At 37.9% G+C, this 26,281-nt stretch overlaps 1 protein-coding gene across 2 annotated transcripts in view; it reads right to left on the reverse strand.

The window, feature by feature from the left end:
* Positions 1-26,281, reverse strand: part of nrg3 (neuregulin 3) — a 912,452-nt gene that overhangs the window by 9,689 nt on the left and 876,482 nt on the right. For both annotated transcript variants that reach the window (XM_062977408.1, XM_003223274.4), the window contains 2 exons: positions 25,517-25,643; positions 9,855-9,982 (listed from right to left, as the gene is read on the reverse strand). In XM_062977408.1, the coding sequence (XP_062833478.1) occupies positions 9,855-9,982; positions 25,517-25,643 (255 nt within the window). The remainder of the gene's footprint in view (positions 1-9,854; positions 9,983-25,516; positions 25,644-26,281) is intronic.

Consider the following 26,281-nt stretch of genomic DNA (forward strand, 5'->3'; position numbering starts at 1 on the left):
TTGGCTCAGGACCTCACTAGTATTCTGTTTAATGACAACGTATTAATGACAACATATATCTCTTGGAAAAACTTTCACTTCCAGTCTAGTTATTGCTGATCTAACACCCTACTCTGCCCAGTTACTAGTTCTGTGAACTATTTAGTTGGACAACTTCCTTGCATCATCATTCACCATGAACCTTGTCCCTTGTCCTGCTGGACAGTTTTCCAGTTCCATGATACGATATGATCCCAAACCATATGGCTGAGGCATCAAAAAAACAAAAAAACAAAACAGAAACAGGCACTTCATCAGATGCAGTACAGGAGTTCATGAGTTGTCATTCACATATACACACATAGAAACCGAAATTTTTTCATTTCTCCCTTGTTCCTTATGAAGATTGGGGCCAACATTTTTTTAGTCAACACTTTGTTTCTAAAAGAGTCAACATGCTTCCATAGCAAAGCAACTAAGAGACCATTCACACTGCAGACGTATAGCAGTTTGGCACTGCTTTAACTGTCATAGCTCGATCCTATGGAATTCTGGGATTGTAATTTGTTTTTGTTGTGGTAATCTCTGAGCGGTTAGACTCAATTTAATACTCTGTGGGGGAGATTCCAACAAAATGTAGCAGAGTAGCGAAAGAAGACTTTCAAAAACAGCAGATACTTACACGCGGTGAGCAAAGAGAAGCCTTTTCCTGTTAGGATGGCAATCAATTGCAGAGGCTCAGTAAAAGTTCAAAAAGCATATATTCAGGTAAAAAGAATTCCATTGTAGATAGAAAGGTTTGGGAGCTGTCTAGCTTTCTAAGCTAGTTTCTAAGGAAAAATAAGAAAGGAAAAATAGCAAACATCTAGATAGTTACATCTTGCCTGGAGGGACAGTAAGATGCTGCTGTTAGCTAGAAGGATAAAGGGAGAAGAGTGAACCAAAATGGTTCCGACCTCATGGTCCAGTTTATTGGGGCCATAAAACATTCTTACCAATGGGAAGTTAGTGTCCCTGAAGATTCACATTTCTACTAACATCAAAGTAAGGGATGTGACGTAAACAGGATAGAAAGAGGGGAAACACAGTAAAGCCTATCTAGGCATGCTTTGGAAACAGGGAAAGGATTCCCTCAATCTAATCCCATCATCTATCTGACTACATCTAGACTTGAGTAGTCCAGGGTGATTCCGAACAGTTTTAGCACCAGAGGTCTGATAGAGAAGGGAAAACCCCTCATAAAATTATAAATCCCGAATTCCAAAATATTGAGCCATGGCAGTTAATATACTATCAAACGGCTGTAATTATGCAGTGTGGATACAGTTAGTCAAGGCAAAACTTCACAGCAGGGGACATGTTTCCTTCTCTCAGTAGATGCAAATACATTCAGCAAGCAGAAAACACATTATACTGAATTTATAACCACCGTGGGAACCTTTTTGTTTCCCCTTTTCAGTTTGTTCCAAAACAAAGCTGATTATCCATTTCATTATGAAAGAGAAGCACCTTTTGTTTACTCAAAGCTTGTAATAGCTTTAATAGAAGGAAACATTATTTCAGTGATAAGATTTGAGATATAATCAAAAGGTAATTTATTTCATTCAAAAACTAAGTAACTCAGAATGGAATGTGTATGTTGGTCGAGTTTTGCACACCTGCAGATGTTAATTTTTTTTGCTCTTGGATACTTCATGAGAAGCAAAGTCTCAATCGAGCTGAGAAAATCCCCAGAAAGGCATTAGAACCTCCTGTATCTAGCTTTCATTGGCAGGGAACATGTTTACAGCTGTAAAAAACCAAATCACAACCAGTACAATGGATCCCAGGGTGCTTTTGGTGTGTTGGACAGGGACCTATACAGATGTGCAGTTATCTCTGGAAGAGAAGCAAGCAAATGTTTTAACACCCCCTTTTCTGGCTATTAAAAAACAGAAGGGAAAAAAAGGGAGAACATGTGTTCCAAAACAAATTCAGTAGTCCCATTGTGAGACACTTTGCAGAAGATCACAAATGAAATTATTTTGCGAGCACTGAGACCATTAAACAGAAAAAAATCTGCTGTGTTAGATGATGATAGGATTCAGAAGTTTTTGAAATTAGACAAAATTCCTGATTTCACAACTCCATTTTTGAATACATACAATGTAAAATGAAAGGCAAAATTTTGTCTGAATGTCAAATCTAGACATCTTGGCAAAATATTGTTGATGTTATGGTGGTGATTTTTTGCCTGTTTCTCAGAATTGAGACCCAAAATGGCTCACATTTGAAAAGCAAGATCTGAATTAAATCTAAATACGCATAGGTACTTTTTTACCTTTTCACAAATACAGTAGAGTCTCACTTATCCAATATAAACGGGCTGGCAGAATGTTGGATAAGCGACTATGTTGGATAATAAGGAGGCATTAAGGAAAAGCCTATTAAACATCAAATTAGGTTATGATTTTATAAATTAAGCACCAAAACATCATGTTAAACAACAAATTTGGCAGAAAAAGTATTTCTTTACGCAGTAATGCTATGTAGTAATTACTGTATTTATGAATTTAGCACCAAAATATCACGATATATTGAAACATTGACTACAAAAATGAGTTGGATAATCCAGAATGTTGGATAAGCGAGTGTTGGATAAGTGAGACTCTACTGTACCATTGCTTTCTAACTATCAAATGCACTCAAATATTAAAAATGCTATTGCATGATGACATCAAATACGAAGTGATAAAAAGTCTTCTACTAAATACTGTAATGCATGGGGATCCAAGGAAATTAAAGGGCAGATTTGGCATGTCCTGAATTCAAATGAATTGAATTTAGCTGCTTAACTAAGTGATTAAGACCCACTGATTTTAGTGGAGCTTTAATGTGCCAAACATATTAATCCTCACTGGGTACAAGTCAACCTTAATACTGAAATAAACATATTTATTCTTATGCCAGTGTAATGGTTTGTTATACTGAAGCAAGTCTCTGAGGATCCTGACCTCATTTAATCACATTTACTTACTTTCTTAGCAGGAAGTAATAGGTGTGTGCAGTTCGGGGGGAAAAACGGATCCATGCACAACCCAAGAAGGCATGTGCAATCCACAAAGAAATTATTTCAAAAGTCATTACAAAACTTTGGCGGGGGGGGGGGGGGGAGGGACTGCCATTTCATTTCAAATGTTTCAATAGGAAAAATTTCAGTACTGTAATGAGAGTAACGAAATTTCATTACTATTTCATTATAAGTAATTGCACAAAACAGATTTACCATTTTTAGCCCACCCAATTTCAGAACGTTTCACTTAGCCATGGATTTTTGGAGAATTTTCAAAGTTTTTAATTAAAAAACATTAAAAAATGAAACCACAAAAACTATCTTCATGAATTTTCTATACAATGACAAAAGATAACTGGGGATCATTCCTCCCAGCTTTCAGAAATGGTCATACATCTAATGACTAGGATTTTTTTAAAAAATTTTTTATAAAAACATTTTTAAAAAAAGTCTCAAAAGCTATCTCATTGAATGCTTCTCATATTTTCATATAGTATGGTATGATAGATACATGAAAGAATCATAGAGCCATCCAGTCCAACCTACTTCTTTTGGCCATGCAGCAAAAGCACAATCAAAACATCTGGACCATCCAGCCTCTGAATAATAATAACAACAACAACAGCAACATGTTCATAGTCTGAAAGTGTTATTTTCTGTTTAATTGTGTAATCCTTACTTTGAAAGTAGTTGTACTCCAGAAACTTCATTTTTGTGCCAAAACCTATGTTAAATTGGTGGAGAACCAATTCATTGGAATTCTGGCTAGCTATGGAGGGGCAAATCTCTCTCCTATCATGATTGAGGCTTTCTGATGCTGAGCACTGCATTTTGGGAAATGTAGTTTTGGTCAGGGCATTTTGAATTCTCTGGCATAGGGGTCCTCGTCTTCGCAAGCTACATTTCCCAGAGTTTTGTGCTTCTTTCCAGGGAATTTTGCTTTCTCCCTCTTTTCCCTCTTCCAATGGTGAAAAACCATTAATTTACAGAGGCAAAACAGCCTTTTTAGCTTTTTGCATTGACTGAATCTGAAACTGACTTTGGGAGCCTTCCAAGATTGACAAACCTAAAATGAAAAAAAATATGAGGTAAGTTTCGATTCTTAAGTTTTGGGAAGGGAGATTCCTGTGCTTCGTAAATAGTGTTGTAAGTACAAATTATATGAAAATGTTCCAACTTATGTCACTTTATGATTTTTTTGTGCAAGCCTAGTAAGTAAGTCATTTATTTCAACTGAAGTTAACTGAAAGCAGACAGGGAAAAACAGTTCATAAAAATTCTGTTGTGAGAATTTATTTTGTAAGTAATAAATATTAGGGATGTGCAAAACAGCAGAAATTTCAAATTTTGGGTAAACCCCAAATGTGTTTTGAGAAGATTGTGGGAGATTCAGATTCATAATTCAGGATCCAGTTTCACGTTTCCTCTTCAGGAAATAAACTGGTGAGGATCATCTTTCCATCATTTTTTGGGGGGGGGGGGAATAGGCTGCTGGGGCTGGAGTACACACACACAAACTGCAAGGAAGAAAGGTAGGTACTGGTAGGTAGTTAGGTAGGGCTGGCACTTCAAGTTTCAAATGCAAAAAAAATTAAAAAAAATAAAATCCTAGTGCTGTTAAGTACCTCTCTAGTGGAATTTGGAAAATAAAACTTGGAATAAGAAGACAGCCTGAGTCACAGGCAGGAGAACTGCATAGGAACAGAAGTAAGAGAAGAGAAGAGAATGGCTCTACACAGAACCATGTCATAAAATGGAGGCGCTCCGCATGAGGAATACATAGACCAACTTGGCCAAAAGCTCTATGATCCACTTTCTTATATAATTGTAGGTTGTCTTATTGTATTTGATGCATTTGATACTTGTTTGTTTTGGCATTGAATGTTTGCTAGTTTGTTACATTGCTGGAAAGGAGATAGGGCAGGTTATAAATAAATTGTTGTTGTTGTTGTTGTTGTTGTTGTTGTTGTTATTTCTTCTTTATATTGGCTATGGCTAGGCTAATGAGGAAAAACTTGTATGCAGCTGCTCTTGTCAATCACTCCAGCAGCCGCAGCTCCACCCCTGGGATGGTGGAGAAAGATGTAAGTTCTCACTAAAAAATAAGTCCAAATCAACAAATCCTTCCTGAGTTTATTTGAAATATTTGGAGGCTCATGTTTTGTTCCAAGAAGGCTTCACAGGATGTCTTTCCTGGTTCGTTTTCTGTGATTTTGCTGCTGCATCACTGAAATTATGCAAAATCGACCTCCAGAATTTTACACACCTCATTTCTTGTGGTGTCATGATACTTATGTGACTAGGATATGAAGCTGAAAATACATGAAATTGTTTTATACCCCATTACAGAGAAGACACAAACAAAATATGTGAGTGGCTATTGAATCATCAGCTTTCCTTGTGGTAGGAGTATTGAATGTTCTGCACAAACACACAGAGAAGTAATATCAGCAGACATAAAACAATCCTCAATTTTACAGGAAATAAATTATTAAGGAAAGAAAAAAGCTTTAAGGGATGGGGGAAAACAAAATAATTCAATGTTCATGGCCAAAATTCCAAAGAAAGAGAAGGAAAGAAATAAAAACGTGATGGAAGGAGATCAAATTCAATAGCTGGAAAACAGAAACAATATACTTTTCCATGCTTTGAGAACATAGTACTGTTGAAGTTCTGCATTCAAATCTCTGGTGCAATGGTAAGATATGAACTAAATCAGTCTGTTAACATCACCCATTTTTCATTTGTTTGTTATTAGTTGCATTTATTTCCCGCCTTTGTTCTACATGATAATATAGCACGGTTTTCTTCTTCACTGATCCTCACAACAATCCTGTGATATAGACCTGATTGACCTGATTGACATAAATGACTTGTCCAATACTAAACTAACAAAATGAAGTTCAACAGGGATCAATGCAAGATACTCCACTTAGGCAAAAAAAATGAAATGCAAAGATACAGTATGGGGGACGCTTGGCTTGACAGCAGTATGTGTGAAAAAGATCTTGGAGTCCTTCTTCACTTCACTTCACTTCACTGGTACATATAGGAGATTTTCCTGGGAGGATCGAGGTGACCACTGATGGAAAAAAGGAATGAGGGGGTCCCTAAGATATAATGGTCCTTGGCCATTTCGAGCTTTAATGTCAGGATCAGTATCTTGTAAGAGATCTGATGTTCTATTGGTAGCCAATGCAGTTGTTTCAGAATCGGTGTAATATGGGATCTTATAGATGATCCCGCTAAAAGCCTGGCCGCCGCATTTTGGACCATTCGGCTCTTCTGGGTTTTTGTCTTCAGAAAGTCGGCATATAAGGCGTTACAATAATCCAACCTAGTGGTGACTGTTGCATGGATTACCATTGCCAATGCTTCTGTTGAGAGGTAGGATGCCAATTTCCTTGCCTGGCGAAGATGAAAAAAGGCCTGCTTACTTATGGCAGTGATCTGGGCCTCCATCGTCAGCGATTAGTCCAACACAACCCCAAGGCTTTTAACAGTAGCAGACGGAACCAGAACTTCCCCATCAAGATCAGGCAGTGACTGGGTTAACTCTGGTGGCTGGCCAGGCCAGAGTATCTCAGTTTTCGCGGGATTCACTTTTAGTCTACTTGCTCGCAGCCAACTCATCACTGCTTCCAAACATAGTTTAAAGTTCTCAGGCATCGTGGTTGTCCCAGGTTCGAGACGCAAGAGTAGCTGGGTATCATCTGCATACTGGTAGCACTCTATGCCAAAGCTCCGCACTAGTCCAGCAAGTGGTCGGACATAGATGTTAAATAACAGGGGCGAAAGGATAGCACCCTGGGAAACTCCACAGCAAAGGCAGGAGCTCTCAGAGCTTTGGCCTGACCACTCCACCCTCTGTTTCCGGTCCCGGAGAAACGAATTGAACCATTGAAGAGCTAAACCTCCTTGTGGACAATATGTTAAACATGAACCAACAATACCATGCAGCAGCAAAAAAAGCCAATGGGATTTTGGCCTGCATAAATAGTCTAGTATCCAGATCCAGGGAAGTCATGCTACCCCTTGGTCAGACCACATCTGGAATCACACTGTGTCCAATTCTGGGTACTGCAATTCAAGGGAGAGGTTCACAAGCTGGAATATGTCCAGAGGAGGGCATCTAAAATGATGATTTCTGACCTAGGCAGAGAACAAGCCCTGTGGGGAGTGGCTTAAAGGGCTGGACATGTTTAACTTGCAGGAGAGCATGCCAAGAGGAGAAATGATAAAGGCCACGTATGAAGATGTGAGGGGGTCATAGGGAGGAGAAAGCAAGCTTGTTTCCTGCTGCCCAGGAGACTGGGACATGGAACAATGGCTTCAAACTACAGGAAAGGAGATTCTACCGGAACATTAGGAAAAACTTCCTCATTGTAAGGAGCAGTGGAACAGCAGTGGAACTCTCTGCCCTGGAGTGTAGTGGAGGCTCCTTCTTTGGAGGCTTCTTAACAGAGGCTGGATATTATCATGTCCAGTTGGGCACAATCACTTCAACTGGCATGGTTCTATTATTATTATTATTATTATTATTATTATTATTATTATTATTATTATAGATAATAATACCAGACAGAAGAACTCACAATGTAAATGCATTCACACACCTACAGAAATACATAGAGACACAAAAACCCTGGAAACAGATGCTTGCAAATAAAGAAGGATAGCTGAAACTGCTGCATTTTTTCTTATAAATAAATAGATGATTTATATAACATAAAATACGATAAATGGTATTATCTTCTCATTATTTAATTGTTGTGTGCAAGCAGAAAAAATCAAATCTTTTTTCTCCACCAGCTGAGATCGCCAGAGTTCAGTTCCCTCTCCCAAAGGTTTTTGTGCAGAATATTTTGTGTGCAATGTGTGCAAAACAATATCTGTGTAAAAATGAAGGGTTTTTTTGTTACTTCTGATGAAAAAAGCATAAAACTTGCTCTGCTACTCTAATTATCACTGCCTTGTTCTGTTAATATCAGACAGCAATCTTACAAAGCCATTGAAACATGATGTGCCCTTGGACCAGTGGTTCTCAACCTGTGGGTTCCCAGGTGTTTTGGCCTACAACTCCCAGAAATCCCAGCAAGTTTACCAGCTGTTAGGATTTCTAGGAGTTGAAGGCCAAAACATCTGGGGACCCACAATTTGAGAATCATTGCCTTAGACGTTTGAAGACAGAAACTTAGAAATTATTCAGGAAATTTCTCAAATTTCTGACCTAGGCAGAACATCCAATAGACATAAGACATCCAATAGAGTTACAAGAGAAAACCTGGAGCTGCTGCTGCAGAACATCCATGACCTGATGCTTCACCTTTGAAACCATTCAGGTGCCCATGACAAAACTATCCCTAGATAGTCTTACTTTCACCCTTCCCTTTCATAATTCATCTTTTGACCTGTTTTAATGCAGAGACTCTCCCACAGTAGCAGATAAAATTAAATATTCAATTATTGAGCTATATGCTGAATAAAGAAATATACAGTCAAAACCCACCCCATTTGTTGGGGTGGGTGGCACAAGACTTCTGTGAAAGTGAAAAATCACAAATGAAAAATAGCTATGTTTTCACCAGAGAGAACACCACTATCGTAATTTCAACGTTCTCCAGCATGACTCTGTCATCAACTCCCATTATAAGTTGACCATAAAATAGCATGGGAAGATCTAGAATAGAATAACTGTATTGTCATAGTACATCGTACAATGAAATTAAATGCCACCTCCAATCACATTATGTATGTAGAATTACAATACTAAACACTCATCCTTCCAGAATCAGATCACTATTGCACAACCCCTAATACCACATCAATGTGAAACCATAGAGTTCAATACAGTCACAGCTCTAGAATAAAAGCTATCTCTCAGCCTATTTGACCCTACAGAGGTATGATCACTAAAAAATTCTTCCAGCATGAAATTATGATAAACCTCCAACAGAAGTTGACCAGAGATTTACACTGAAGGACTCAGAAATTCAATGGGATAACATTTAAATCACATTTGTGAATAACCAAATCTTTGAATACTCAAAACTGCAGATGTTATGCCTGCGGAATCTGTATGTTTATTCATAAGCCAATTAAACCTGAAATTTTAAAAAATGGGCAAAAAATGGGGGATGGGAGGTGGGAAATCCTAACATGCAAAGAAACTCAAGAGAATTTATCATTCTCTCAATGTCTCAATGCATCAAAACATTTCCTTTATCAAGGATGATGAAAATATGAGCCTTCATTACATTCAGGGCTGCAAGTCACCAAGCAGTGGACATACACACGTGAAACACTCCCGAGGAACAAATGCCTTTGCTTTTGGCCATGTAAAAATGTGCTGCCAGCTAGTGGAAGGAACATCTTTTGGCCTATGTAGGCTTGCCCAGGTAAGAACAAAATGCTGAGGAAGTTTAGAAGCTGGCATCTCAATCTGGCATGCAGGAGAATGAATCATTAACTTCATGAACAGAGATGAGGCAGGATGGCAGGGGGAATCTTATTTTGTAATGGCTTCTCAGAATACAATTGTCTCATTCACTGATCTGTGACTACAGCTTTGATGGTATCTTTAATACTTCCTCTAGGCTTTGTACAAAAAAAAGAAAGAAAAGAAAAGCGAGAGAAGGAAGTAGAATTTGAAGCAGAAGTTATGACTGATGTCAGTAGCCTGAGAAATGCTGGACCATCTGCTTAATGAGCAGAATGTGGTTTCTTTAATACTTTACACACCCAAATGCCTCCCTAGTTGTTAGCTACAACTGTCTTCCCTACATATAACACAACGAATACCAATAAAGATCTGCTTTCTTACCTGTGTGATTTCATAGTCTGGCCCCCTCTGTCAGGAGACAAGGCTTCAGAAAAGGGCTGAGTTCCTGAAAAACTAGATTCCATCATTTTTTCCATCACTGGCTCTTGATGTCTGTTTGCCTTTGAATACTGCAGCAAAATGAAAGCAAGAAAAGCAGGGGAAAGATTAATCTTACATTGAAAATGGTCTATTGCAGAATCACAAGTTTGGAAGGACATCTAGTTCAGTCCCCTGCCCAGCATACAATCTTCAGCATAGGATGCAAGTACAGCATCCCTGACAGATGGCTAACCAGCTTCTGCTAAAATAATGCCAGTGAAAGAGAAGTTATCACATCATGCAGCAGCTGATTTCTCTATAGAACAGCTGTTACAGTTGGGATGTTTCTCATGATATCTGACCCCTACTGCACATATACATTGAGAACAAGCATACCATTGAAGTTGTTGACTTACAATCTTTGAGATGCAAAGAGGCAAAGCCAAAACCAGTCAGAAAATGAGGCATGAGATCTGGAACTGGGTCAGATCTTTGGTTTATCTAGTCTAGAACTATATCTTCCAGATGATGGGACACTGCATTAAGGCATTTTTCCCATCTAGAACTTTGAAATTTTATTTTTGAACATAGTTCCCATTATGTTTCAACTAGACTGGCCAGTGACCATGTAGCCTGGTGGATCCTGGGAGTGTTCTTAGGTTCTGTTCTCATCTTTGCGGGTTACCTGACTGAAATCCCTTCGCTCTACAGACCCCATCTACACTCCTGTATAATGTAGTTTCAAACTGCATTATATAATTGTCGTCGTCGTCTCACTCGTTCAGTCGTTTTCGACTCTTTGTGACCTCATGGACCAGTCCACGCCAGAACTCCCTGTCGGCCGTCACCGCCCCCAGTTCCTTCAAGGTCAAGCCAGTCACTTCAAGGATACCATCTATCCATCTCGCCCTTGGTCGACCTCTCTTCCTTTTTCCTTCCATTTTCCCCAGCGTCATGATCTTCTCCAAGCTTTCCTGTCTTCTCATGATGTGGCCAAAATACTTCAGCTTTGCTTCTAATATCCTTCCCTCCAGTGAGCAGCCGGGCATTATTTCCTGGAGGATGGACTGGTTGGATCTGCTTGCGGTCATATAATTTCATTGAACTGCATTATATGAGTTTCAAACTGCATTATATAGCAGTATAGAAGGGGTCACACAGAATAATTTACATGGATGGAAATGTAGCAAGTCATAGGTGGAGCCTGGCAATATCTAGGGGCCCTTCCAGACAGGCCTTATATCCCAGGATTAGATCCCAGGTTTTCTGCTTTAACGTGGATTATATCAGTCCACACCGCAAGATAATCTGGGATAAACAGAAAACCTGGGATCAGATCCTGAGATATAGGGCTTATCTGGAAGGGCCCTAGATCAAGGTCAATAGCATTTCTGATGACTTATGATATTAGACTACAGAAATATTTAAAAAGTTTCAGTAAAATATTTAGGTAATGAAATGTAATATGTGTATATATTAAAAATGTGGTGTGAATAACAAGATATGTTTGGAATAATTTAAAAATGTCAGAGATACTATTAGGCCCAAACCAGAAAGAATGAAAAGATATTTGGGCATTTTTAATACTCATCTGGAAGTGATGTAATATTATTTCCAGTACAAGAGGAATGTTTTAAGTGTGGCTTATAAGGGGTAGGTTTGAGCAAAGCATGTTTCTGACAATCGCCCATTTCTTTACTAAGAGAACACACATGAAATAACATGCAATGAAACAGAATGCAAGAATGACCACATTCTCATCAAAAGAGAGTGACTAGAATGAGCAACATCGGCAACTAAAAATCCCTGAATAAGCAAGATAACCCTCAGCCACATGATTACCTGTAAATATGAGATAAATAGGGATATAATCCACAGAAAAGGAAAGAATTGTCTTAAAAGAGGACACTACAGATGCCATTATGAAGTTCTTTTGTTCAGTTTCTTTTTCAGTGAGTCAAACTACACATTTTTGAAATGGAGCAATTCTGTGTCACAAAGGTACATAAATTACATGAAAACCTGGAGTATTTTCTCCCTACTTTTCTTAACTTAAATAAAAGCATTGTCATGGTCTTCATTAAATAATTAGTTGTCATAATGTAAACTGGACCCTGGAGCTGAAAATTTGGCTAAAATTAATAAGAATCAGAAAGCTACTTTTAGAAAAGGTTCCATTTCAGTTTTGCCTGAGGTATGTGTATGTGCATATTACAATATAGAAAGGGTTTATAATGTTCCACTCAAGGGTTTCAGTATAATTCTCTTTTAGCTACGAGTATAACAATTTTCGTTCCCCCTACCTCCAGTATAATTTTCCAGTTAAATAATTCCACGTCTCAAACATTAATTCTTCCATCATACACATAAAAAGACCTATCCTACACAGAAACTGAATTTCTCAAGACTTTCAACCCCATCTTCACAGAGACAAAGCATCCATGAAGCAAATCTCTACTGGGCTTACTCCGACTCTGCCCTCTGCCTTGGTACAAGATGTGTATTGCAGACTTGTTTATTTATTCATACTGCACAGACAAAAATACTGGACAACATTCTGTGCTTTAACACCAACACTAAAAAAATTGAGAAGATAAAACAACATTTCCTTGCATTTAAAGTTTCCAGTTTATTAATGCCCAGATCAAAGGTCATTCGCATTCACACAGATTTTAAAAAGGCATTAAAAAGCACAGTATAAAGTGAGAGTGAAAATGATATAGGCAAAAGATTACAGCCTTACCTGGAGCGCAACTCTCATCTTTAAAATCTTGTGACTACCTCTCAGCATATGCTGCCTACCTCCGTCCAAGGTAGAAGCAGTCAAATACAATTTGTTCATGCATTGGTCTAGGGGGTGATGTGACTATTGTAATTAATATTTGGCATGAGGTGTTTGCCTTGTATCTGGGCTAATTTGTATTCTGAAACTGGTGCTCTCCTCCTTTGAACTGAGAGCAATGGAGAATGTGTGTCATTGCCCAAACCTTATGTAACATATTTTTTTTGAGGGGGGGGGGGGGGACAGGGGAGAGAGAGATTTATATTTTCACTTCAAACTGACACTGCACTACAGAGTTTGGTTTCTGAAATATTTTCTTGCCCTATCCCCCCATTCGATTATTGTTGTTGTGTGCCCTCAAGTCATTCCTGACCTAAGGTGAAGCTAAGGTGATCCTATCACTGTTTTTTCTTGGTATGGTTTGTGCAGAAGAGGTTTGCCATTGCATTTCTTTGAGACAAAGAGGGTGAGAGTTGCCCAAGATCAATCAATGGGTTTCATGGATGAGTGGGGATTTGAACCCTAATTTTTTAGAGTCATGGTCCAATGTTCAAACCCCTACACCATGCCTTGTAAAAGCAGTCTCACTTCCAAACTTACAAGATTGGTCTAGCTAGTCACTCAATTTGTTTATCATTTAAACACAGTAAAAGACTTAATTATGCAGCTCGTGTCTCTGAGCTGATTGTATTTGTACTTACTGTTTGAGCACTTTGGAAAAACACCTTTGAGGCATGAGACTGAATAAATCAATTATTAACAATAACACTTTTTTAAAAAAAAAAAATAAAGTTTTGTGAATAATTTCCCAATTATTCAAAATTTCATGAAGAAAATTAACTGTCAGTCAATTTGCCATCCAATGAGAATTTACACTTCGGCCTCCCAATTCTGGACATTTAGATAATATCAATAGAGACAGGATAGTCTAACAAGGAACAGGCTGACCTCATACTTAGTTGCGAGACCCCGCTCTGTCATGGAATCACATCTATGGTCTTGCCTGCTCCGCATTCATTATTACTACAGTTACCCATTTGATACAATTTGATTTAATACATACAGTTCCCATTTGATTCAAACCAAACTAAACCAAGCACAGTTTGGTTAACAAGTGGAGACTGAGGGTTTTATATCAGTTCTCATATAATTTGTAACCATGTATAATGCTTTGCTTTTAGAACATGAAACCCTAGAAATAAGGAGAAAAGGCACAAAAGATGGGATAAAATAAGGGCAAATGTATTAACTATTACCTATTTAATTGTTGATGGTGGGTTTTTTTTTTTTTGAGATAAGCAAATTTAAATATGGGAGAAATTTGGTGTGAGAATGACTGAACCATCAGTCTCCCCAGAGCACACCCCCTGCCTCCCTGGGCAAAAACCCCATAGACCCTGAGAGAAGTTCCTGAAAGTCAGGGTTGCTCCCAGGTCCAGCTAATTGACTGGAAGGCTAGACAGTAAGTCCCCAGCCTGCTTTGACCACAGGTGAGAGCAGAATACCAACCCCAAGAACAGGAGATTTTTCCCAACCCCCACTATGGCAGGATACCCTGGGGTGGTCCCAAATTCCCATCCTACACAAATGTGCCAGAAGGTGTACCACCAGTTCGTATCTCACCCAACAGCCTGCCATGGAGACCTTTTAAAGACACCCTTAGACAATTGTCCAGTTCTCCAACGCAGTGTTGGGTAGGCAAAAATTCCTACCTGGCCCCATAGTGACTAAAACTATTACACTATGTAAAGAGATGAGTCAAAGAAATTCATGAGGAAAGATAGAGTTGCCTCTGAAGAGCAGGTTAAGTCCTATCCCTCTTCCCATCATCCTGGCATATGATACCAGGACACATTTACAGCTAGCCCCAATCCTCATGAGGACAGCAAAATGATTTCCCAACCTTTGTTTCTCTATCGTTTGGGAAATCTCATTTGCTGCAATGCATTTTGATTTGTTTGTCCAATATGAAGGTTGGGGTGGGCAATGTACAGCCCTTGGACCACATATAGTCCACAAGGCCATTTTTAAAACTTTAAATGCCCCTTGGCTGAGAAGAAAAACGTTTCTTATTCTCAGAAGCCTAAAAGGAGCATCCATTTTCCTATAAAATGGGGCTCCCTACTCCAAAACCCACCAAAATAAATATAAACTACAATTGTTCTCACTTTTCAGGCATGGTGTGTACTGGTAGAAAATACTCTGCACTGCTACTTCATGATTTATTCTGGGTGTTGAAGCAATGATGAGATGACTCAGAGTTTATTTTTACTACAGGTCAAGAGCCCTAAAATCTATTCTAGATACCTCTGAAAAGCCTTTTAAAGTTATTACTTAAAACATGTAAAAACAATATGCATTGGATGTGTAACTACAATTAATTACTCTAAACATAAGTTTCTGGATTAAAAACAGCAGATAACATGTTCCATTAAAAAAAACCTGAATCCCCTGCACACTTCCACCTTAAGAAAAATACAGGGGTAGTTCTCAGCCCTACATTTAGGCTAGAATTGCTATTAGAAAAGGTGAACTATCTGTTTCAGACAACACCTTTTCAGGAATTGAAAATTATCGACATTACTAATTATTTATGCTATTACTATTATATTTTTCAACCAGAGATGGGAAGAGGTGATTATGGCCTCACATGCCCAAATAATTCCAGTTTTATGTGATCAAGTAACATGGCTGGTTTGGAGTATGATGCACTAGGATTACATAAATGGGAAGAGGCATTTGTTATTCTGCCTTAGACAGCAAAATATGTTGATCTGTCCTTGGTGGCACTGCTAAAGAATACCTTTCGCTGAAAAACAGAGTTGCTGTTACTCAAAGCAGATGATATTGGGGTGAATATCTGACTCATTATAAGGTAAGTTTCAAATGTCTCCATTATATTAGCAGTTTTACAAGTTCTCTACCTGGAGTCCAAATAATACAGATGCAAACGCACAGGGCTGTTTCTGCATGAACATTTTGAATAATTTCTCCTGCACACACACACTTTTCATGAAAACCACTTTTTTGCTCACATTTTTGTTCTCTCTCTCTCTCTCTCTCTCTCTCTCTCACACACACACACACACAGTTGCCATAAACACTTGTGGATACTGTTGTAAAACTGGTGATCTTTTTCCCTGACCCTTTCCTCATATGTGTTTTTGAAAGCTGTTTTGAATAAAGCCAAGATTTTAAAAATGTGATTTTCTTGCAAAAACAAATAAAAAAACAATCAATAAAAACAATGTGTATTCCTGCACAAATATTTTCTCAAAATATTTTTCATGCCACTGGGGTTCTAAACTCCCATGTTTTCATCTAGAAATGAACAATGGCTAATATTTTTTTCATTCCAAGAGTGATTTAAACATAAAAAGAGTGAGCAGAGGCCTTGAATACTCAACACCTCAACAACAAATGAGCAGTAGGATTCCTAGAGTCTGAGTTTTGAGGTCAGCTGAGGTAAAGGGATCTGTTATATTCAACTCCAATGTAGCTTACAGTTTTTATAATCAATCTGTGGAAGCTTTAGTTGGCACAGAAGTATGTGTGTGAGTGAGAGAAAAGTCAAGGGTCTGCTTTGTTTCTAAACTGCAGTTGTTCAAACAGCTGAAACATAAATGTTGATGGTTAAAGTGAAAAGCAAATTTGCAATGCATCTGAACAGTGTATAAAAAGTGGCAGGATTAGTTTATATTCCTTAATTTCTGTACATTTAAATGTCACTTCCTTTTAGGAAAAGATGAAAAAGGGATGCTGAATTTGGTTCACAATTTGCCCTGTGTCTTGCACCTTCTGTATACCAAAGCTCAACGTTGAACAGAATTCCAAGCTAATGAAACAAAGGAAGAAAATGTGTGTGTGTGTGTGTATTAGAGGGAGAGAAAAAGACAAAACCTATCCTAATCTATCATACCATTATTTTGTAATAATAATTCTAAAAGGAATAAATGTGAGTCACTCCAAGAAAAGATGAACAAATGCAATGAGTTGGGGCCAATGTTATGCCCTGAGCTGCCCAAGGGAAAAGAGACAAAATGAAAAACAAACAAATTTATTCTTGTTTTGAAAAATCAGCAGTTTTTAATGTTAGATAGTATGAGGGGGGTTCATGATGCACTTCCTCTTCAATAAACATCCTGTTTCCTTAAATTACCAATGGCTAATGCTCTTTGACACTGACAGATCAATGCCAAAATACTGTTGAAATGCACACTGCATCACAATTACAGATTCAGTCTTACTGAATTGTGAAACACAAAAAAACCTTCTGATACAAGATCGTCATCTTGTGAATAACTAAGGATAGGTGCTGATTTCGCATGGGCAGAAGCATCTAGCAGTCCTCATTTGAAACTTTATGCCCTACTCCTTCATGTGGTAAGAGTTTCATGGTTTGAACTGTGGTGGTGCAATGGGTTAAGCCCTTGTGCTGGTTGAACTGCTGACATGAAGACCTGAAGGTTGGTTTGAATCCCCGAGACAGGGTAAGCTTCCATCTGTCAGCCCCAGCTTCCCATGCAAAGAAGCCTCCCACAGGATAGTAACACATCTGGGCTTTCCCTGGGCAACATCTCAGTAGACAGCCAATTCTCTCACACCAGAAGTGACTTGCAGTATATTCTCAATTTGCTTCTGACATGATAAAAAAAAATCCCATGGTTGCACAGATATAGTAATTTCAAATCTGGTCTATCTTTTTGAAACATCCTGTTTATTCTTCTAGAAGTGTGCTTTGATGCCTCTAGGCGTAGTACCTCAATTGAACTAGTCCTTTCTGACACGATCATAAATTAAAAACAAACATACACATGTAAGAGAAGAAAACTCATTACAGTTGCTTGAAGAAGGAAGTTATGAGACAGACAACAAAATCTGATTAGAAGTGACTCTGACATATACTTTAAAAACAAAAATAAACACATCTCTGACTAAAAATGAGAGAAGACAGGGAAGAATTAAGGAGTCAAGTTTCAGAAACAGAAGTCTGAGGGAAGGTAAAAGAAAAGACAAAAACAGATTTTTTAAAAAAAATCCTTTAAGATGTATGGTTTCTTTGATAAAACTGCAACTGCAAACTGATAGGTCATCTATTTGGCATTTCAGGAAAAAATATGACTAATATTACATATTAATGGAATCAAAGATTCAGTTAGTGGTACTCTGATGATAACACTGAAAAAAAGAAACTGAACAAAGGAAGAAGCTTAACTTGTAAAGAAACCATTATTCATCAGGAAAACAGAAACCTGTTTTTGATTTTATAATTTTGTAGGTTTTGGGAAGAAGAAAATAAAATTGTGTCAGCTAACCTAATTCCATGTTTTCAAAAAAACAGTCCAGACATAAATAATACTGCTGACAATGTGGAATGGATAGATGGAGTCATGAGGTCTCCGGCACTTCAAAAGTTGTTGTGTTCAGAATGCTAAAAATAGGTTTGTCAAATATCCTAGAAAATTTAGTAATATTGACTAAATAGTGCTATGAAGCCATAGGGATATGGCAAAAGGCTCTGGTATAACAAGATTTGCCCTGTGAGATACTCAAACAGATCAGAACTTGTAAACCTTCATACTGCGACCTCAAGAAACTCCAGTCTGAAATATACATGGGGTTTCCCATTGAAAATTGTAATATGGTCTGAAGGAAAAACTGTGATTGCTGCATTTGAGGAAAAGAGATTAAAACTAAAACCTTTAAGAGAAATAACCCCAGCACAATGAGCTTGAATGGACAAATCCAAAGTTATGAAATTCATTGGGTCACCATACATTGACAGGTGCACGCACACACGCGCACACGCGCGCGCACACACACACACACATCTTTTAAATAATGGTAGGATTATTATACACTAGAAATTATTTACATTGGCTGTGCATTTATGCCCATCTATTCACACCTGGTCTAGCACCTTGCTAGTGAATCATGTTGGAGTAAATCAGATGTATGCTACCACAAATCACCTTTTTGTTCCATGTTTGGAATTCTATTCTGACTATGCAGTGTCCAAAATCCTCCCAAAGCATGCCTTCTGATGAGGCACAGTCCACCTAATGTGGCAATTTCCATGTCTTTGAAGATCAGGAAAATGAACAGGGATGCATCCAACTATTTTCCCATACATGGATGCAGTGCAAGGACCTCCCAAGAACCACGAGAGGTCCCTTCAAATGCCTGTCATGCCACTGGATGCATCTTTGTGTACCCCATCACCATATGGCAACATGAGAAGGGCCTGCAATGACTGCTTAAATGCTGGTCTGCAATGACTGCTTAAATGTGAAAACCCAAGCTTTTCTTTGGCAAAGTATCTCTTTGAATCCTGTGAGAAAAAAATAAACAAGCTTTATGAATCAGAAAAGAAAATCAGCCACCCTTGTAATACTAGAGGGGGAAAAATATTTCAAAGGCACTTCAAACAAAGCCTAGAAATATTACAAGGTGAGGTATAATGAAAAAAGGACAAATAAAGTAAATATTTTAATGTAGGCATGTATGAAGGGTTCTTTTTTCAAAAAATTTTTACACTTTTTGTTTTGGGAAAATTTCAGTGATGAAGCAGTGACTTTGAAACTATGGAAAGGAATTTTGTCTCAGTACATGTTGGTAAGAATGTACAAGTACAGTAGAGTCTCACTTATCCAAGCTAAACAGGCCGACACAAGCTTGGATAAGCAAATATCTTGGATAATAAGGAGGGATTAAGGAAAAGCCTATTAAACATTAAATTAGGTTATGATTTTACAAATTAAGCACCAAAACATCATGTTTTACAACAAATTTGACAGAAAAAGCAGTTCAATACGCAGTAATGTTATGTTGTAATTACTGTATTTACAAATTTAGCAATATATTGAAAACATTGACTACAAAAATGGCTTGGATAATCCAGAAACTTGGATAAGCGAGGCTTGGATAAGTGAGACTCTACTGTATTTGTATATTTTTCATATTCGCAATTGAAAGCATTTGAGATTTTAAAAATGCTTATATGGAGTCATGCATTCCTCCTTTCCATTACTGTTCCTATTGCATTTGGCCAATGTAACCAACCTGGGAGAACTTTACAAATTTCTTCATGTTCAAATCATACAGAACTTTAGGGAAAGAAATGAAACTGACATAATCTTCTCTCTCAGTTGAAGCACCTCAAGTTACTAGGCATATCAAAATTCTTATTTTCCTGAGATCCTTTGAATTTTTTTACTTGATAACTCTCCCCTTTCCCCAAGATGTTGTAGTTCGCAAAAGCCATTGAAACACATTGTACGTCACCTTTCACTTTTGAAAGATAGAGGAATGGAAAGGGTGATGCATGTTCAATATTCTACCTCCCTCAATAACAACATTAAACTTGGAGCTACTCTATGTTTCATATTACTAGAGATAAATCTAAACTACAATTAGCACAAATATGAATCTTTGTTCAGCCATGCTCTCACTGGTTGATCTTTGGTCAACCTTTCAGTCTCAGATCAGTATCTCACAAAGATGTGACCATAAAATAGGATAACACAATGCAGATCCCTCAGGTCTCATAGAAGGAAGATTAAGAAACAAGGAAGAGGACTCGGCATAAATCTATAGTAACCAATTTTCTGTAGGTTTGCTCAAAGACTTATATTTCCTTTAGTGGATGTAAAAAGCTCACCAGCTCCACCAATCAGCTCGAAGCTGGCTGATTTGTGTGCAAAAAACAAAAGACTGAACTGTATAAAATGTGTGTTTTATCTGTACAATATATATCAGTTTTTTTGAACAGCTTACTGCTGACTGTCATATTTTCTGGCCAGATTGAATAAATTACCTTGGTGTATTCTGCATCAACTAGTGAGACTACTTTGGGGAATGTTGGGTTTTAGCACAGACTCTGCAGCCCAGTGCCAGATCCTGCTATCTGCTTGTAGGATCTTGTTATACTGGATCCCACTATACATAAACTGCTCTAAATTGCTTGATTTCTGGCAAGTGTTTGATATTTCTTTGCCAGGCTGGAGTTCAGCTGTATTACAAAGAGGAAGCTCTTCAACCTTCCCCACTCCCTTACCATAACTGCGCACTCATAAGGCTCTTCTAGTGCTTTGCCACCAAGGTTTGGCAGCTAATCTCTTATCCATGATTGTAATCTTGCTACAAGAATAGCATTGTTTGTTCTGGGGCATTTGTGAGAAGATAGGTTTCAAGCCCTTAGGAAATAATTTCTCCATGGCTGGTGTAAAAAATCTGGAATCTTTTAACACAAGGCTTTGCATACAAATAATTTTAAGGGATCTATAGGAAAGTCAGTGTGATTACAGCAGTCAATAATATAATCCAGAAAATGATCAGACCCTAAACTTCATATTTAGATCATTCTTAAAGAGAGACATAGTGCCTAGCCGTGGTAGCAGTAATGAGAAGTGGTAAAAGTAGTAGTATTTTACAATGATGGAACAAATGAAAACAGCTTGGTTGTCTCTGCTAACATTTCAACTTCTTTAAAGCAGATTAATTTTGCTGCATGGTTTTGGTTTGAAGGAAAGGTAAAAGCTGTTCTTATCAAGCAAAACCTGCCAAAAATTGTAGCTTATGTTATTATGCAAAGTAACCTTCAAGTAGTAAGCAACCTTCAATTATGAGATAGTAAATTGCAATGCAGAATGAATACATCTCATTAATCTTGTCTCTCTGTGAAGGGAAAAGAAAGAAAAATGTACTATCAGCTCCAGTAAAATGAAGCATCGCAAACTGTGAGAAGGAGAGGATTCCTTTTTATTGCCCTTGATTTCTGCTATCTCTGTGCATGTATTCACAGAAGAATCATGACATTTCTAAGAGGCATAACAAGAGCAGCAGCAAAATGAAGGTCAAAGTATATAGAGTGGTCTCTCTCTCTTTCTCAAGATACCACTTCCACTGTGATATTGAGTTTTGCTTGTTCTAATTTTCATCAATAACTTTTTTTCCAGATCTTCAGTTTAGAAAGGAGAAACAAACACTAATAATTTTAAGTGCATAAAAGTTTAGAAGAAATATAGGAAAGAATATCAATAAGAACTTTGGGGACTGAAGGTAAATATCAGTATTATTCCACTATAATTCTTTCAGTTTCACACTGCTATTTATATGACTAGAGATTCATATGTTCATTTATTTCATTTTCTCATACAAGAAGAAAATGTTAAAAAGTTATGGATTGATATAGGGGTTGGCATTGAAAGTTTTCATAATTTTTCACCTTTCAATCCTTTTGGTAAAAATTTTGCAAGGAAAATAAATTTATGAAGGATGCAATGTCTTCTGAAAAAAATGTGTGCAAGAATTGTTCAAGGGAAAACTGGTTTTAAAAAGTTTTTTAAAAGGAGTATTGACCCTTCCACTTCCATCCCAGGTTTTTTTTTTAAAAAAAAACAAAACCATAAAAAATATTTTTAAGTATTTTATTATTTGTATTTTTGGGTGGATCATCACAATGTCAACTGGACATGCTCTTTGTAGTTGTAAAATTTCGATTGTTTTTCATATTCCTGTATATGACAGACAGATTATTGACTGTTAAATATTAATTGGTTTTGTATAGCCGTTTTAAAAATGTAGGCAAGGTATTGGTTCAAGATACTGTAGACATGCATGAGCATACACAAATTAGTTTTGAGATCCTTTCACATCGCACAATTATAGCACTATGATTCCACTTCAATGCTGCCATGTCTGCATCCTACGAAATCCTGGGGTTCATAGTTGGATGAGGTAATAGGGGAGCTCTCTGTCTGAGAGTTCTAAATTCTCCTCCATAAACTGCCAGTCCCAGGATTCCAAAGAAAGGAATTGCAGCAGTTAATGTAAAATAGGTAAAGGTAAAGGTTTCCCCTGACATTAAGTCCAGCCATGTCTGACTCTGGGGGTTGGTACTCATCTCCATTTCTAAGCCGTAGACACCTCCAAGGTCATGTGGCCGGCATGACTGCATGGAGTGCCGTAAAATACTACCACTATAATTCCATAGTGTGAAATGGATCCTAGATGAAGTTGCATTTCCTATGAAAAAGCAAATAAGCAGCCCATGAGCTCTAGTAGGGCCCTTCCACACATACATATAACCCAGAATATCAAGGCAAAAAAATCTCACAATCTCTGCTTTGAACTGGCATACCTGAGTCCACACTGCTATATGTTCCAGTTCAAAGCAGAAAATGTGGGATTTTATTCAGCTGTTTAGAAGGGGCCTTAGAGCCAAGTATCTCCTTGAATCATCAGCTTCTGATAATGGCAGGGAGTGTTTTCTCTCAGAGTTCACTGTTTTGCCATCTGATTGCCAGCTGTGGTGGACTTGACTATGTTAATTTTATCAATATTTGTATGTATGTTTTTATCCTTTACAATTTTATCTTGTAAATCGCCTAGAGCAGGAGTCCCCACACTAAGGCCCGGGGGCCAGATGCAGCCCATCGAAGCCACTTATCCGGCCCCCATGGCACAAGGGCAGAAGGGGATTAGACTAAATGACCCAAGGGGTCTCTTCTTCTCTTATAACCCTTATTGTTGTTGTTGTTGTTGTTGTTGTTGTTGTTATTATTATTATTATTATTATTATTATTATTATTATTATTATTAACATTGAGGCTGGGTGGCCATCTGTCAGGGATGCTTTGCTTGTGCTTTTGGTGCACAAAGGCAGAAGGGGATTGGACTAAATGGCCCAAGGTGTCTCTTCCAACCCTCTTTTTATTATTATTGTTGTTGTTATTATTGTTATTATTAATTATTATTGCTCGGTGGCCAACTATAGTCCGGCCCTCCCAACGGTCCAAAGGATCGTGAACTGGTTCCCTGTTTAAAAAGTTGGGGACCCCTGGCCTAGAGCAATTAGATGATGATGATGATGATGATGATGATGATGATGACAACTTACATTGGTCACCAATGTCATGTCTATTTCCAGGTTGAACTACAGTAGTGTCATGGAGACTGCCTTTAAAATGGTTAGAAACTAGAATTAGTCAAAAAATACTGCTGCCAAAACATAAGTGGGAGCTGAAGAGGTTTGCCAAATATGTATTGTCTGGGCTAGCTCTGTACCAAATTCTGAAACTCTGATAAATTTAAAATGTGGCAATCAGATTGGTGACTGGTAGACTTAGAAGTTATCATTTTACACCTGTATTAAAATCACTCCATGGGTTACCAGTTAGTTTTTTGGGGAAAGTACAAAGTGTTGGCTATTACATTTAAAGTTCTACATTGTCTGGGTCCAGGTTATCTACAGAATCATCTTCAACTGTATGATCCATCCTGTACACTGAAGTCTAGCTAGCCAGAATTAGGCTTGTGATGGTCACCCAGAGGACCTTTTCTTCTGATGGTGGACTCATCTGCCATAAAAGAATTGACAGCTGAATGCACTTCAACTTCCAAAAAGCAGAAAGATCATTCTCTTCTGGCAGGCCTCTCCAGATGATTTTAAAATTATGTCTTTTAAATTTTGAATTTTAAATTGCGAACTGGTTCTTGACAATAACAATATGATATGGTCAAGAATAGGCTGTGCTATACTTTTACAAGTAAAGATATTATCCATATCATGTCACTTTTGGGATAACAAGGAAGCACCTCTCTTCTCTCCCCCTCTCCCCCCACTCTCTCTCATGTACTGATAAGCAACAATTAATTACTTTTGGATTTTAAATAATATACTGATTCTTTTAATATGTATTGATTTATATGACATGAAAATGATGTTTTAACTGAGTCATGCATTATATATTTGCAACTGATCATGTATGCTGTGTTTTAATACATTGTTCTTTCCTGTCTTGACCCATGGGGAGAGGAAAGCAAGAAACAACAACAACAACAACAACAACAACAACAACAACAACAACATGATATAGCCTAAGAACAGGCTGTCCTTGGAAATATACTGTTACACATAACAATATTTTCCCTATCCTGTCACTTTTGGGATAACAAAGAAGCACTTCTCTTCTCTCCCTTCCACTCTCTCTCTCTCATGTACTGATTATTAATGTTTTAAATGATAATTTTGAAATTAGCTAAAATGCAATCTATTACTACTGTGCTGTACTCAAAATGTTGAGTGATGCTGGATTGCTTTTGAAAAACAGTTCTTTAAATTGGCAAAGAGGTCTAATGAGGAATTGATTGTGTTTAAAAAAATAATGTTTAATAGTGTGAGACCAGGTTCCTGCAGAAAAACACTATCTTTTGTTTTGGTTCCTGTGATCACCATGTCAAACTGTGTTCACTTGAGCATGTTGTTTTCTGTGGTAAAAGAAACTGGAGGAGGAGGAGAATGCCGTTAAAACTGATGGCTTCTATAACTAATAATACGGATGAGGAATTGGACCTGAAGAACTCACCTGAGGTCACCTACTGAGTGGATTCTGTGGTGAATTCTGAATGGAAGATATGCCCCTCTTAGCCACATGCTTACATTGTTTCTTGCCCAGCTGGTGTACACTTGGAAACCTTCTGCAGAGATAACTTTTAACTGCTCTTTTTCTTTAGATAATGAACCACTTCTCAAAGACATTGAGCAGATTTATTCCACAGTGCTCTGAGATATTCCTCTAGAAATTTCAGGCCAGTAATTAGCATTTATTAGCCAGCATTTATTATGCCAAACATTACCAAGCTAGAAGAAAGGTCTGTTTTGGCCTGCTTTGACACATTTTGTTAGAAAAATTATTTCTTTCTTTGGGCTGTCCCATAGTGCCACAGGTGCAAATTAGTGGCACTTCTGGGTAGTGAGAGAGAAGATATAAAACCCAAAACATTATCATCAAACATTTAGCCAGACTAATTAAAGACTGAGCTTGACAAGTTTACTTACATTTTGCAGCTGGACTCGGCTCTGGGTCCTGGGATCTGATTTTGCCATCATGCTGGAAGCATTAAGGCTGTAGGTTTTCCCATTCTGTGACTCTTTCAGCTGCTCCTGAATATGTTTTGTGTGTTTTCTACAAAAAAGAAGGATTTTTATTACTACCATTTTCCTCATCACCACTACCATCATCGTCATCCAAATCAAGATATGTAATGATATTTTTCCTTCTGTAGTAAATTATTTTAGTGTATTTTTTTTCTTCCCTATAATGCCATGCTTCCACAGATCATTAATGTCATCTGTAATATATGACAGCAATTTCATTTAGGATAATATTATCTATTAGCATGAGATAGCTTTGTTACTACCAATGACATTATGGCCTACTATATATATTTAACTGAATTGGGCCAACTAGATCAATCTGGATTTCAGTCAGATCAAGCTGCATTGGTCCAGATCATATCTGCATCAGTATAGCAGGCATGGGCAAACTAAGACTCAGGGACCGGATGTGGCCCCCTAGTTGTAGAAGCGGCCCTAGGTAATTTTGCCGTGTAGGCGAACCTAGTGGCCGTGCCCCCCCGAAGGCCCTGCACTTACCGGTGGCAGCGGCGGCAGTGGGAACCATTGGCTCCCGCCCCACCAAACACAAAAGGCCTCAACTGAGGCAAGCAAAGCTCTGTGCATGCGCAAGAGTCCCGTTGTCCAAAATGGCTAACGGGACTCTTCTGCACATGCACAGAAATTCACTAGCGCGGTGACGTAAGG

Source organism: Anolis carolinensis, chromosome 3, assembly GCF_035594765.1.
Source record: "Anolis carolinensis isolate JA03-04 chromosome 3, rAnoCar3.1.pri, whole genome shotgun sequence".
In the NCBI taxonomy this organism is placed as follows: Eukaryota; Metazoa; Chordata; class Lepidosauria; order Squamata; family Dactyloidae; genus Anolis; species Anolis carolinensis.